This window comes from Sphaeramia orbicularis, chromosome 4, assembly GCF_902148855.1.
Source record: "Sphaeramia orbicularis chromosome 4, fSphaOr1.1, whole genome shotgun sequence".
Taxonomy (NCBI): Eukaryota; Metazoa; Chordata; class Actinopteri; order Kurtiformes; family Apogonidae; genus Sphaeramia; species Sphaeramia orbicularis.
Window position 1 is genome coordinate 37,941,214 of NC_043960.1, and position 16,124 is coordinate 37,957,337.

Sequence of the window (16,124 nt, forward strand, 5' to 3'; positions counted from 1 at the left end):
GTGTGTGGGTGTGTGCCTACTGTTTCCAGAAACCTGTCTATAGGAAAAGATAACTTGTTTTTTCTTCCATTGCACATTTCTGCTGTCTGCATCATTCTGTGGCACTACTTTAAATATCCACATAATAGGCATGATGTTCTCAGAAGTCTTTGTTGCAAAACAGAATTCGTATCAAACTTTACAATAATAGAAGACAAATATTTGGATTCAATCGCACAAATTTAAAGAAAATAAGTTCAAACATTCATTTCCTATTTTGAGGAAAATCAAACATTAAATAAACATAAAGAATGAAACCAGTCTTCCCGATTCCCCTCTCAATTTTTATTTCATTGAGTTAACTTATTGGCTTATGTCTGTTCCTTCCAATGGTCAACAACGTCAGCATGACAGACAGATCATATAGCGCCCCCCTGTGGCGGCCCCGGGGCGTCTCATCCATCCCGCTGTGCTGCCGTGGGTGTGTCTGCTCCACCTGATGTGGTCCAGAGGTTGTTGGTTGTGGGGTGATCTGATCTATGAGACCAACCAGAACCTGAGCAATGCAGCACGATATAACTGTTTCATTCAATACATCGCAACAAATACATACATTATTTACACTGACGGTGACTTCATACACCCTCGGGAAAGATGAGTTTTGGTGTTGAGTTATTCTGCTCTAAAGCTGCTGTTTATCTGATGTCACCGACCCCCCCCCCCCCAAATGAATTTAGTCACAGTTAATATCAATGTATACTTATGATTAGGCCCGAAACCATGAAAACAGAAAATGCCGCATCATAATCATCACATTTAAATAAAATTAATTGGTCAATGGAGTAATTAGTTAAAACAGAGTTGTTGGGCTAGCAACTGAGAAAAAGCATTTCAGCACAAGGAGTCAAAATGCATAGAGAGAAGAACATTGTGAGAAGTGATCTGGGTTGGATGCTGAGACACTGTTCCATATAGTCTGGTCCATGTCATTCATCATGGACTGTTACAACAGAGGCTGTTTGAGAACATGAGGTAAGAACCCTGGTCTCTCATTTCTCCTACCAGGCTAAAACAGACTCCCTTATGGTCCACAGATACAGGATGTGGGCTGCCTTGGCACTTGTTGCCATTCATAGAGGGCAGGAGAGGAAGCAGTCTTTAACACAGTTGATTTGTAACCATGCTGATGTAAAAACAAATAGTTTTCTCCAGCCTCGTTTCACTTCATCAGCGGTTGATTGAGGCCGTTTGACGTGTGAAGTCATTCGCCCCCTCCAGGTTTCTCCCCACAGTGGATCAAACTACAGTCACAGGGCACGACGTGTCCGACGACTGTCAGAGCTCATCCTTCTCCATCTGCTGGAATGCCTCCAAGTCTTCCCGCCAATCAGCCAGCAGTTCGTCCACTGACTGGCTGCTCTCTGAGTCTGTGTCGCCCTCAGGCTCTTCCCTCTTCTCAGAGTCTCTCACCTCCTCAGGCTGAGTCGAATCAGCCTCTGCATCTGTAGGACTAGACTCCTCTTCCGGTGGACTAACTTCCCCCGCGGGGCTAGTGTCCTCATCTACAGTACTAACTTCCTGTTGTGATGGAGTAACCTCCTCGGGGGCGGATTCGTCCAGCTCTGCAGTGCTCATTTGTGATTGGCCCGTGGATTCAACTGAGGTGGGAGTTGTTGCCTCCATTTGGCAGTCCCCCCCTGTTTCTGGTGCATCTGTACCTGGAAAGAAAGCATGGGTTGTGAGACTGAAAAATTACATGCAAAAAGACACGCAGGACCCACAAACCTTTCTTCCTCCACCTCAGTCAGTAATCTATACAAGATGAGCCGTTTCCAGTTAAAAATAGAACCGTTTTCATGGAGAAGCTGTTGACTGTAACAACGCGATGTGAATGGTGAGTCATGTTTCTCACCGGATAAACACTGCATAACCAAACCGGGTCACCTGATAACAGTAATCTGGAGAACATACTGTGAATTTTGCATTGGTCAAGATATAATCAACTGTACTCAGGTTGTTAAAAGTTTCTATAAATGCAGTCTCTCTTTAACGGTCAATGTGTTAAGGAGTTGATACAGTCAACTGAATACAGGCAGGATGAATATAGATGATGACTAACCTCAGAATTGACTATTGTGTCTGGGTGTTATTGTACTGGGGGGGTTTGGGCTTTTATTTGATAGTACACATGGAGAGAGACAGGAAATGTGGGGAAAGTATGGAGGTGTGTGTGGCAAACCCTTTGGTTTCTGGGTGTCAGCAAAAATAGATGAAGCCAAGGATATGTTTTTCATACATATCTGTTGTGGAGAAGAATGCAAATCAGATGCATACTCCTAGAGTATATTTTGTCATTACCTGTGATCATGGACTATGTTTATGCTCCATATGAGGATGAACCATGTGTTTTTTTCCCCAAGATCAACCCACATAACAATTATTAGTGATCGACATGGTCCATAACCAATACTTGGAACTGATTTACATTTGCAGTGTTAAGCTGAATGTCAAATCAAATTTCAATAATACACAACTGTCATCAATACAAACTGGGGAAATGATAAAAAATGAATCATGAATGGAAAAATGTTCTCATTTTACTGCTGACAAAACTGATACTTGGAATGTGTAGTTAATTATATTCATGTAGTCATATATTGAAAATTACAGATGGAAAGAAGTGGCTGTGTAGCACATTTTTACATTAATTATTTTATAAGACATGGGGAAAAAATAAAAATAAGTCGGGAAAACCTCAAACCTGAGAACAAATCCAACTGAATATGTACAAGAAAATGCAGATTAAAAAACATATTGTGCCCGCACTTGAAAACCCTCGGCCTTCAGTCCACACTAAAGTTTTTGTACATACGGACGGACAGACAGACGGACAGATGACAAACTGATGACAATACCCTGTGGTGAAGGCCGAGTGTAATCATGAAATGGCACTAGGGCTGGGTAACAGCATAATTCAGTATTTTAAGGGTGAATGGCAATGCATGACATACTATATACTTTATCTGAATTTTCAACGTTTTAGCTCTATGTCAAAGCCGTGTCAGATGTCACAAGTACTTAAAAGATCAAATGTAAACCTTACAAATGGAAAAAAAATTGCCATTTTTATGTCTAAGACAACATACAGAGCTGTAGGTTCATCGGTGTGCTAGGCCACCACCTGAATTACATTGCGCTGCCTGGTACTTTTTGTTTTTACAAGGCGAATCATCAAGTAAATGAAGTGTGCAACACACAGAAAACTTAGTGGGACTTTAATACCTAAAACAGTCAATACACTACTCAGCCATAAAGGATCCTAAATACAAGCTGTTACTAGAAGGGTGTAAATGTATTGGATTCAAACATCCAAGTGAGGTCTTATCATGCTGATTTGCAAATCTCACACAGTATTATACAGCCTTGTCATGTACAACTATGATAAAATCAAAATAATACATGACAGAGAAACAGAGATAGGGATAGTTTATGCAGTTAACAGACAAAGAGAAGAAAAAGAAAGAAGACTTACTGTCCTCAATGAGGCTGCCAGGCAGAGGTTTACCTTTGAATATGGAAGCTGCTCACCCAAAGGTGACAGGATTGTGAAAAAAAAAAAAGAAACCAAGAAAGAGAGGAAAGGAAAGGTACTGTTACAGTCCACCACAAGGAACAGCAGGATTTGGCAAATGAGAAAAAAAAACAAGGACAAGAATGAGGGTACAATAAATGTGTGGGTGCAGACTTCCACCATGTAGCATTATGTCCACAGCTGGTGGGTGTCTGAAATGACGGTCATTTGGCATGAGTCACCATCTCGATTACTTCAAACAACGTCTGAATCCCTGCACCTCATTTTTATTTTATGAAGGTGGCAGCATAATGAGGCTCAGTCAGTGGAGAGAAATAAGTACATGAAGTGATTAATCTGAGAAACAAATAAGGGGAGCAGAGGGTTCCAACCGCTAGGGAACCATAGGAAGGATTAATGCCTCACCTCTGTCTCTGGCTTTGTCGCTGAGTAACACCTCCACTTCCCTGTACTCTTTGAGCGCCTCCAGAAGGATGTTGCCCTCCTTGTGGAAGAGGAAGAGGAGAGGCAGGGTGATGTCATCTGTGTTGCGGCCATCCCCAGCCATCTGAAACAGCGGAGCTGTGTCGCTGCTGCTGCCCTCATTGTCGTCTGAAAGGACAATGGAGCAAAAAAGAGACAACTGGTCAATAATCAAGTCCACTTAAAATGCAAGTTTCTCTGCTTTTCCATTGTAAATTGAAGTGTACCTGTACTGGTCATGCTTATGACATTAATTGTGCTTTGTGTGTTACTTTCAAACAAGAGAGGCATGAATTCAATGAAAAAATCCCAATAAATTCACCACAATGGGCCTTTTTATTACGTGAATTACGCGCGGGGGCAGACCCTATGGAGAGCAGCCATTGTCGGCCAGAAGCAACATACCATCCGTGATTCCGGGTGATCGAGTGCAAGTAAACAATCAGCAGTCAGTGAGCGAGATTGAGTGGAAAGTATATGTTCGCGCTTGTTGTTTGTGCAGCCGTAACCTTTCCACTCCACCGTTGTCCTAGAGATGCGACCCAGCACTGGCCGATAATGTGTCATCTTAGACTGGTGTCTGCTGCACGGGGTCAGTGACCAGTCCATAACAGCCCAGGTAATCAGATGATACAACGAGTCTGCATCACTACTGGTGCTGGAACAGCCCATGAAGGAGGGAACATGTCGCTGACCATGTCTGACTGACAGAGCAGTGACTTAGTACTCACACGTACAGTCACGGAAAAAATTATTAGACCACCCTGGTTTTCTTCAATTTCTTGTTCATTTTAATGCCTGGTACAACTAAAGGTACCTTTGTTTGGACAAATATAATGATAACAACAAAAATAGCTCATAAGAGTTTAATTTCAGAGCTGATATCTAGCCATTTTCCATGGTTTTCTTGATAATAACCCAAATCACTTGAGTTCTTACACCAATAGCTATGGTATTGTACTGCCAAAAACAGTGCTTTTAGGCATTGCATGTTTTCTTTTCTTTTCTGTTTTAGTCACATGATACACACAGGAGTTAGTGCTTGATTCATTTTTTTGCGACTGTGACAACGGGCTATGACATAAATTACCTGACAGAACCACTACGATTATACATGGTCTTCTGTAATAGCTAACAATGAAGGTGCCCTTTAAATACCCCTGGGTTAATAAACTGAAATGAATGTTATTATAATAAATACATTCATACAAGATGATAATTTCACTAAATGTCAAATAATTTAGACTGATTTGTGCTCATGAATGAAAGCTGATGAAATCAGATGCTTTCATGGGTTTTAAATAATCTTGGTCAATGCCATATTCTTTTGTCAAGCAGCAGCCCCATCTGCTCAGGAAGCAGACAGAGTCACCCAAAAACTAGACGGTTGATGGATCAATCCCTGGCCTCTGTCTACATACTGAAGTGTCCTTAAGCAAGCACTGACCCTGACTCAGTGGAGTTCTTCTCAGTGACTGGTGTGTGAATGTGTGTGTGCGAAAAGGTGACGCATTGTAAAGTGATTTGACTATCATTGAGGTAAAAATGCTAGAGAGGTAAAAGTGAAATATTACATAAGTGTTTTAATTATCTTGTTAATATTTATCAATGTTCAATATTTTTGTGTATTAATAAAATAAAATAAATAACGAAACATTGATACATGTTTTAAGTATGTAAGTAAATATTATTATTATGCTAGTAGATCAATGTTTCTATTTACTGTACTTTGAACTTTGTTGACATCCAGTCTACACACATGTGATGAAGGTTACTGAATGTCTGTGTTTCTATTCGATTATCATGCATTGTTTAGGCCTCATTCAACTGGCTGCCCTCATGTTAATCCAGTTAAAGAGCCCTAATCTAGTCATTTCGTTGACATCCTCCATCTTGCATAGTTAGCTGTTTGCACTCACCGATGACAATGCCTCCAATGGCGCCAGCCTTCTGGATATGTCGGGCCTTCTCTGCAAACATACACTGTCCCCTCTGCAGCAGGGCGATGTGGCCCTGGACATAGTCTGCATTGGTGATCTCAGAACAGCCACTGTAGGGTTCAGCCACAGTCACAAAGCCTCTGACCTGCACACAAGAGGAAAATGGCAGAACAGTTGAATTCTTGCACAGAATAAGGCTTTTATAGGGTGTTAAGTACTATAGTCGAACAACACATGTTCTCTTTTGGCGTCAAATCCAAGCACTATTTTTTCTTTCGGGGAAAATATTACAAAACGGAAATGTCCTCTCAGAAATACAGAGGGCGAGTGTTTAGAAAAACAAACGTGAGGACAGTTAAGTTCCTTTTTAACACTTTGGCAAAGCTGCAAAACCCACTCACCCCTGTGAAACTTTTGGACAGGTCTGTGCCAAACTGCGCTGGGCCTGCGGTCAACACCACCCTGCCAAAGAATGGATGTGAGACGATCTGAATGGCTCTGGGAGGCAGCTGTTCTTTCTGCTGTTGGCTGGACAACTCCATCATCTCCTGCATGAAACGCACGCCATCCTCTGCAGCGACAGCACTGACAGCCTAGGTGTGGGTGTGCCAGAGTGGGAGAGGAGAAGAGGAAGAAATGTTTTAAGTCAGGACCAGGGTTTGTATAGATCTGTCATGTACTCTCGCAAAAAATAATTTATGATGATCCTTTAGTAAGAGCAAACCATCAGTTCTACTTTTCAGATCATTTCATCACATTACATAGGCTTTTATTGCACTTACATTTATGATCTGTGTTTTAATAATGAAAAAAGGTAATTATGTTAAAACAGAATTCTGGTATTTTTGGTATTTTTTATTAAATCCAGCCAGAGACATGTGGTTTCTCATGAACTGTGGGCTCTACCTGTGTAGCGTGCTGGACCAGCTGCACCCGGCCGTCCTTCAGGTGGATGAGACTCACTCCCATTCTTCTCAGCAGCTCCAGATGTTCAGGGTTGTTTGCCATAAAGTCCTGAGCCCTCAGGGGAGGACGACCCATACCAGGCTCCCTGAACAGAGGGAGAGGAGGAAGGTTAATAAATGATCAAGACATTCTGTGCTGAGGGACAGTACTTAAAGTGCAGGCCAACATGCTCATAATATCTGTTTACATACCGGTAAGGAGCAGGACGAGGACAGCTTTTGTCCACGGCACTACGGATCGGTTCTCTCAGGTTTCGTGGAAAGGCGGGGTCAGGAAACAGGAGGCGTGTGTTAGGGCACGTCCAATCAAAGTTAGAGTCGTCCAACTCTTCCTCTGACTGATAGATCATAACATGATGATTAAACTTTTGATTCTCTTTTTTTTTACATTTTAATTCAATGGTGTCATTTGACTACCTACCGTTCTATTTGAGGGTATAGATGAAGAGCGAGGAGCTGTGGAAAGGGACAGAGGCAGAAGGTGCGCCTCTGTTGTGAAGATGTATCCCTCCACATCAAAAGGTAAGTCCTCAGTTTCAGCAAACAGCAGGAAAAGATATTTAAACATCTCAGCAAGGAAGAACGAGTCCATTCTGGGGGGAGGAAAAAGTCACTGTATTTAAATACACTTGGAAGGGTTTGTTTACCTATTGACCAGTCATTATGAGCTTCACAAAGTAGAGCCTGATACACCTGTGGCCTACTTTACAACCCAGTCAACAGAAAAAAACTATATATATATATAAACTATATTTCTCTAAACCATGGGTATGAGTAATCTCAACATAATTTTTTATATGATCCATTCCTTTTTTGCCTTTACCTCAAAGGACAGAGCGTGGCTGGGACGCATAAAAAAAATCTAGAGACTGGAGTTTGCCTCTCTACTCCCATAAAAGTACTCATTTTAGGGTTGGGAAGAGATGGTGATTTCAGTTAAATATTACAAAAAGGTTTAGTGGGTTTTTTTGGTTATGTTGTGAAAATACTAAAAATAATGTTGGTAAAAAATATTATTAAAACCATTGTGAAGTAATTTTACATTTTTTTTAAATTGGGATTATATTTTAAATCATGGCTTTGTGGACTTTATTAAGCCAAGCCAAACCTAAACAAGTGGTGCCAGGCACAAGAAACCCCACCCCACCAATAGCAATTTGTTTTTATTGTTATTATTATTTGCTTATTAGAGACACACATGAACACATATACAGGAAGCCATAATAAATGTGATGCACAATATTAACATAACATTATATCATATTGAAAAACTAACTAAAACAATTTCTACTGAAATTTGGTATGGTCACTGAAGGGCTGTTCCAAGCATTTTTTTAAAAATATTATTCAAATCAGACAAGAAATAACGTATTTCTGATAGTTCATAGAAGTCTTTTAACCTGTAAACCACTGTACAACTACACTGAGTGCTGATATTCTCACCGGTCCTCGTGGCTCCCGGTACGTACGTCCTTCATGGCAGCGAAGCCACAGGGAACACGAGCAAAGCGATTGAGGTTGTCCAGAATTGTACGACCTGCCTCCAGGTAATAAGGGTCTCCTGTGGCCTGCACATATGCAGCAAATGAAGGACATGTAGGTTCACTGGATGTGCATATAACTAATATTTGTGATATGAAAAGAAGGCTGATCAAAACTGTGGACAACACATCAGCAGGGGGCTACAGTACAAGTCACATGGATGTAACCTCCATTAGTGAGTAATTATCCAGTGTTCAATCACATCGTGTTATTTCAAACATTTTTACATGACACAAGAACGCTATAGGCAAAGTATTATTGTACAGTAATTACAAACACTAATTAGTATGTGGTTCTGCGTGATGGAATGACTCCTAAAGTACATTTTAGTCAGTCACCAAAAACGTGATCAAAAAGTGAGCTCTCAACACAACTCGTGCTCTATGGCACTGGACAAAAAACACTTCTGCATAGTGTCAAGCTTCCCTGATAAATTACCTTGTAAAGGAAATAGGTGCTCTCTGCAAACTCAGGCCTCAGGGGATGCTGCGCCCAGTGTACCCTGAAATCAGTAGTGAAGGCCTGTGGATAAGCAGAGAAGGACGAAGAGGTCAGCACACCATTCCTGGCTTTGTAATTGGAATAGGCAGGCATTGTGAAAATACAGCCGTGGCACATGAAATGCAAGCTTGTTCACTTCTAAACAGCTTTTCCAACAGTAACGAAATCCACACAACATCAAGTCATTCAATATGGAGCAGTGGGATAAGTATTCAAAGAGTCTCTGGCGAGTTTAACAAGTTAAAATTGAAACAATTATGTAATTTAAGCCCTGTTTCATTGCATTTGCACTGGGTGATGCTCCTGACAGCAGGCTTTCACTAAACACTAAATCCAACACACGTTTTAAGTCATACATTAAGACATTTAAATATTCAGATATTTCAATTATTTATTTAAGCTTCATTAACACTTTATTAAGACAGAAACCTTGATTAGCTGTGGTCAAAGACTGACAGTACCTCTGGAAGAAAGTTGTGTTTCTTGGTAACTTGGTACAACATCTCATGAGTCTCGATGGCAGGGCGGATATCTCCTTTCAACACCTGGAACATGCACAGTACAGTTTAAACAAATACTGAGAAATGTAGCTGAGTCTGCAGAGACCGTAAATGCTTCCATTAACACAATTTAATCTGACCTGAAGTCCAGGGAAGAAGGCAAGCAGAGAGTCCATCCAGGTCCGTGCAGGAAGGAGTGGTTTGTGGATGTGGACATCCAGCAGCAGAGGAGGCTGACTGATGTACTTCATTATGGATGCATAGTGCTAAATGGGACGTATATAGAAACAATGACAATAATAACCATTCCATGAGGCTTGTAGAGATGACTAAAACTAACTCACATATTGTCTAATTATATAAATATATGGGCAAACCCAAGCATATAAATCAATAAAAAAGAGGGAGTTTTAAGCAAAAATAAAAAAGTTTAAGGGACAGACTTTAATTTAAAAATGCATGAACTAGAACACTATCTTGTTAGGAAACGTCATAGTGAATGCTGTAAAGATCTGAGTGTGTGTTCTTACAATATTGAACCGCTGAAGAAACTGGTCATCTCCCAGGAGGATGTAAGCCTTAAGCAGGTATTCATAGTATGAGTCAATCCCGGCTCCTACTCCACTGTCTGGAGACACATCATTTTTAGGACAGAAACAGTCAGTTGAAAACCTAACAAAAACTATTGTTCCACTGCTTTCACAAGCACAGACTACCACCTTCAATATCTGTGATTACTTTCTTTTTTTTCACGTATTTTGATTTTAATAAATGAATTGTACATTGAAACACCAACCTACAAATGCACAGGTACTTTATTAACCAGAGACAGAAACAACAGATAAAAACAGTAGAGCAGGAAAGTGAAAAGAATAGCAGAGATATTCAACTCTGGGTATAGGATTTATGATACCTCTTCTGACCCATTCTCCAGAGTGGATGTTGATCGTGGTTCCAACCAGATTACTGTTCCTCTGTCTCTTCTCCCAGAGGAAGTCCAGTGCTCTCCGGGCATGAGCCTGTATGTGAGGCAGAGCACATTATTGATTGGAAAAGTAAAAATCAATCTGCAGAAGCTGTCCACAGTTTGAATAATCACTGTGATTGACTCTGTGCAGGATCAGCAGTCTAATGCTGCCAGGAAATAAAACAGTCCAAGACTAGAATAATGTAGCACAGTGAAGAATATTAAGCTATATAAAATATCTTAAAATATTTCACCAAGCCACTGCAGATCCCAATGACTTACCAAATCCAATCATAATTGAAGACAACCAGGTCTTTTTACAGGCAGAACAATAAGGGAGCAAAAGAAATTTTAGTCCTATTTACTGCAGCTCATTCACATGCTCTGTAACAAGCATCTGACCTCATTTACCTTCATCATTTTGCTGGAATTACAATATGCAAATTCTAACTGAAATGCTTTGACTGTCTTAATGCAATTTAATCCTCAAAGAAAAATATCTGTCTGTTGCCGCTAAAACGGATTTAACAGTAAGAAATGAAGCAAAAGTGTGATTCCATTGTATCAGATGACAGAGTGTAAACAGAGAAACATTTGACAGAGACTGGAGAAAATATTGCCACTGAACAGAAGCCAGTTAGTCCATTTATCAGTGAATTACACCAATAGCCCAAACTACACTCACCTCAAATGTTGAGATTTGACTAAGGCTTTGTCCACACTAAAATGGACAGTGGAGCCACTTAAACCTTCATGAGTTATAAAGCCAATCACTGCTGTGGAGGTACAACAGTGATTGGACATTAACTTCCAGGGGTGGGCTTTCGCCTGCCTGGACAGGCACACACACTCAGTGGCCTGTAAAGCAGTATATAAAGTACCAACACAAAATCAATTGCAAAACCAAAAACCGCGGTTCAGAAGGGCGTTGCATCCTGTTACATCCCTACTAACTATATTCACAGGAGGCGAGCTGTAAGTCCTCCCATGTTAACTGTGTTACTGTCTTCCAGTCATGTGATATGAATTTTAGTTGTGTTCATTAAAACGCTAGTGTTGTTTTGGATGTAGCCGAAGTCTATGGTGATAAACTTTTACTGATGATCAAAATGCCTATTGCTAGGTTTATGGATTGAATTTTTAAAAAAAAATGTATTACACAATTTATGTAATTAATGGCAGGAAATCACATTCTTTAGTCCAACAAGCGGTTTTAATAATTAATATTTAAGTATAAAATGCAGGTAGAATGCAGAAAGGCAGTGAAGCAAAGGGAAAAGAACAGAGTCAGAGTTCAGTGAATTGTGGAGATACTGGGCAGACACAGAGTTTCATGTCATACTGAGTCAAAGAATACTGTGTTTCCATGGGAATTTCTGTGACCTGATCTCAACAAGATAGAATGACCTGGAAAAGTGGCAAACAAAAGACCAACAATTCACTTGCAGGCAGCAGCTTTTCAGTGATAATAAAGGAAAATAATATAATACCCCTATTATTAAAGTTGCACCTAACCTGCATTTGTTATGATAAAAGGAAAATTAGTTAAAAATACACTGTCTCCTAATGTGAAAAATCATTTAAAAAAAAACACCCTCATATTAGATTTCCTTTGAAAAAGATCCACGTAATTTACATTTCAACATGTTATGGAGACGTGGGAGGATTGAATTACCTCAAAGACAGGATCTCCAGTGAAACGGCTTAATGCAGCAAACTCCAGGATAATTGTTCCTGCACATGCAGTACATGTGTCGGTTTCTGTGCCTGTTCTTGTCTCAGGACCTCGGACACCATATTTCAAGTTCACCTGTTAAAGAGGGGGGGAAATCTTTAAGGGGTGTGTTTGATTTGCCACAGAAAGGGCAGAAAAATCAGTCAAGCATAACAGAGAGAGCATCTAAAAGTGGTGACAGCTGCAAGCAGAGCACTGAAGCAAAACAAATAAAAATAATACAAATGCATAGTTAAGATATGAGAAAATGCAAATGTAAATGTTGTCTGTCTTATTCAAATCATAAAAGAATGTGCTTGAACCTAAAATATACGTTATGCTTTGTACATAAATGACAGAACATTTTTTGCTGTCACTCTGTATGCTACAGGTCTAAAGATAAAAGTGAAGGCTGAGGTCATGTGCACTCACAACTGACGCAACTTAGACAATCTGTCATTGTCAGAATGTACTGTATATGGCCAATCTTATTCTTCTAACTCGATGCATGAATGTAGACATGTTTACCATGTGTCACCCAATCAATGACACACACATAGTTAATCATATCAGGGCCAAGGCCAAGACAGCTTTACGGAACAGATATTTTTAAATGAACAATAGTACAATACATAAATATCTCTATATTACTCTGTCAATTCTGTCATTGTGTGGCACTGAAGCTGCTTTAAGTATTACTGTTGGTGTGTGTTTGTCTCACCCTGGGGTAAGGCAGGCCACTGCTGGTGTTGAAGGCTGGAAGAAGTCTGAGACCCAGGTCTTTGGCCATATGCAGGAGCTCATCCTGATACCACTGCATGTGCTGACCCCCATCCTTCAGCATCATGGCCATGGAGTGTCCACCCAGCAGACCTCTGAACCAAACCAGAACAACACACACATTAAAAATGACACACAGCACAATCCACCGACTGCAGCTGACCTGTTTGCTGCCTGTCATACTCTACATTTAATATACAATGTCTGACATGTCTGACAATCTATTTCTTCATTTTGTATTAATAATCTCACCCAAGAACACGAATGTTAGTTTCAAACACTGAAACCACAATGTCATTGTCCAGCCTCACATCTGACAGGACTCTCCTCACTGCGGCCTCAAACTCGGTTGTTTTGTTCAAAAGCTGGCAAAGAAAAACCACAAAAGAATACAAAATTAAGGGCTTTGTTTATTAAGGATTCACACAGTCAAAACTGTCAGTAATATGTTAAATCAGCACTCACCACTAGAGTATCCAAAGTGTCTATAAGAGTCAGGGAGAACCTACCAGAGAGAGACAAAAAGTCTTTACTGTGTGAATTGCTTCTCCTTAAAATATAATCACCATAATGATGGCTGTTCAGCATCTACAGTTACAACACTTCACTTCTGTTGTGCATTGAAAGAAATTAAGATCTAACATAAACCCAGTTTGTGCCTCCCTTGTCACAGATCTGATGCTGAGATAACAGAGGAAAACAAACAAAGCCAAAATACATCTGGCTTTGTGCTTCAGATGGGATTACTTTCCATCCAGATGGTTAGAGGAGTCTTCAAGGATTCTGGAACCCGTTAGAAACAGGCTAAAAGTATTAATTTCTCCAGATCCGTGACTCAAATGTAATATAATACATGAACGGTACAAACTGAACCTACAAATGGTGTCATAATGACATTGTTCTGGTAACTGCTTTGGGTCTCTGAGAAATGAAGAAGCATACTACTTACTTGCCCAGAGCATCGTCAACGTCACCTCGACTGGGTTCAAGCCCACGTACTCGTCCTCTGCATGTTAGAGGCATCAGCTCATCTGCAGGGTATGCATGGTCCTGTGCAACACACACAAAAGAATCACAAACAAGAGAAAAGGAACAAAAAGTACTATGAACACTGATTTTTCTTCTGCAGCTAATGTCAGAAATGGCTGAGGAGTGAGCTAAACTGCTTCTTGCACTTCTCTGTTGAGAGATGTGTAGTAGTAAGCAGGCAATTGAAAGAAACACACTTATCAACAGAAGCACAGGACAGCATTTAAATTATCCTGGAAAAAGAAGCTTAGTTGGGTGGAGAAGATGTAGGCAGAGCGCCAACTATGTACTGCACAGTTTGCTGGAAGCTTGAGAGAAAGGCGGATAAAAAAGGGTCATTTTTCAAAAGCGTTTCAGGTTTTTGAAAAATATCACCAGAGTGCCATAGGAAAAGCAGACAAAATCTTGCTTGTATGGTAGCAACGAGAGCTGCCAAAACTGGTAAAAAAAAAACAAAAAACTACTTGTCAACACACATATATAACTTTTTTCTCAGGGAGGAGAAGAAATTTGTTTTGGGAAAGAAAATGTCTGACTCACATTTGACTGAATGGGTGGAAAGAATGTTTACCCTGAACCCTGTTAAGGCACATACTATGTAAACTGACAAGAACATCTAGAGATAATAATGAACTTACCATGTAATTCTGATATGCATGGTCAAACATCTCAACGACTTGGTTCCTTAAATGGAGGCAAAAGACATTCACAAGTCAGCATGGGAGCCATATGTTTGACTCTCAAGAAAGCTCAAGGCATTCTGCTTAACTTACCTCAGCCTATTCTTCTCTTCTCGAGACATGGCCTCTCCAGGGACCCACAATGCTCCAAAAAGCATTGATAACAACAGTACAGGCGATGACATAGTGGTAGGAGGGTAGAAATCGCAGCAATATACATATAACTAGAGACTGGGTGTGAGTCTTTCTACCTTGTCGTTTCCACAGGACCCAGGAACCAGGAGCATTAACTTAAACCATCCCAATTAAAAAGCGTCTGAAATCATTATAAAATCATTTTCCTACTAGATCCCAGCTAATCATAAAGGTTTACAGAGAACATTTGGAAGCAGCCTGCTCTCTGTTGCCCACTTATACTCCATTTGTTCGTCTCAATATCAAAATCAAAATACTAAAACCCACTCTTATATAATTTGAGGGAATGTATATTCATTCAAGTCACGAGGTTTCAAGTGTAGCTGATGAAACACAAATTGGTAATAGTGCAAAGTTGGCCCTGAACTTATGAGCAGATGGGTCTGTCACACCTTGTTTACTTTTCCAACCTATCACCCGGATCTCCGTCAAAAAACAAACATGGGTGACACGTTGACAAGCATAAGTCAAGGAAGACCTGTCATCTAATCTATAAAAAAAATAATACTGTAATGGTTGTAATATCTAAATACACTGTCTTGGAAACTCTAGGTCATTTCTCTTAATCACGACTCCTTGTAAACTAAAGAAGGTGACAAACATCAAACATACAAAGTCTCTCTCGTACGCTTGTAAACGCACTGACCAGAGCCTTTACCCACTCCACGCAGTCCACAGTCAATTCAACCGCCTGTCACATCAGTAGTCCGTTGAAGTTCCTGTTCACGACGGTTCCTGATAAGACACCGGCGTGTGAACGGTAGGTGTGAGTTAATTATTTCCTCCTTTGGACAGCTCTGTTTCGTCAGCTAGTCACACAAGCAGCAAACACTTGTCAGAGGGTTTAATTAGCCAGTTAGCCAGTTCTGCTAACCAGCCGAGCTGACGGCGACGGACAGACAGAAATTATCAAATAAATCGACCAAAACTGTGCCCATTTTGAGCAGCGGTCCTAACGGTATTATCTAAGATCTCTTTCGGTTTGTAATATGGATAATTTCGCCGTTCCCTACTGTTTTGCCAAGATAGCCTGCCTTTAAAAAAAACCGGATGGCGTTGCGGTGAAAACGTCAACAACATCCGCTTCCTAGAAGTTGTAGACTTGTTTTTAGCCCAGAGTTTAGTCTCTCAGGCAGGACCCTCAGTTAAGCTCCGAAACACAAAGTAGCATTTTAAATGATCAAACTGTAATTACAAATAAATACGTACCAATTATTGTAATTCTTTATATCTAGAATACATTTGCTAATTTAAGTCACATATCTTGTTAGAATTGCA

The 16,124-nt window shown here is 40.3% G+C and overlaps 1 protein-coding gene across 2 annotated transcripts; it reads right to left on the reverse strand.

The window, feature by feature from the left end:
- Positions 1–302: 302 nt before the first annotated feature.
- Positions 303–15,920, reverse strand: edem3 (ER degradation enhancer, mannosidase alpha-like 3). 2 transcript variants are annotated; one of them, XM_030131685.1, is made up of 21 exons: positions 14,745–15,920; positions 14,610–14,655; positions 13,892–13,992; positions 13,408–13,447; positions 13,195–13,307; positions 12,884–13,037; positions 12,124–12,258; positions 10,395–10,500; positions 10,012–10,109; positions 9,622–9,747; positions 9,443–9,526; positions 8,919–9,002; positions 8,382–8,506; positions 7,360–7,531; positions 7,131–7,276; positions 6,880–7,024; positions 6,375–6,566; positions 5,953–6,118; positions 3,977–4,162; positions 3,512–3,559; positions 303–1,697 (listed from the first exon to the last, which is right to left on the reverse strand). In XM_030131685.1, the coding sequence occupies exons 1-21, from the start codon at positions 14,834–14,836 to the stop codon at positions 1,315–1,317; spliced, it is 2,742 nt and encodes a 913-aa protein (XP_029987545.1). In that variant the 5' UTR covers positions 14,837–15,920; the 3' UTR covers positions 303–1,314. The 2 variants fall into 2 exon arrangements, with proteins under 2 accessions (XP_029987545.1, XP_029987546.1); XM_030131686.1 differs by lacking the exon at positions 3,512–3,559.
- Positions 15,921–16,124: the final 204 nt, after the last annotated feature.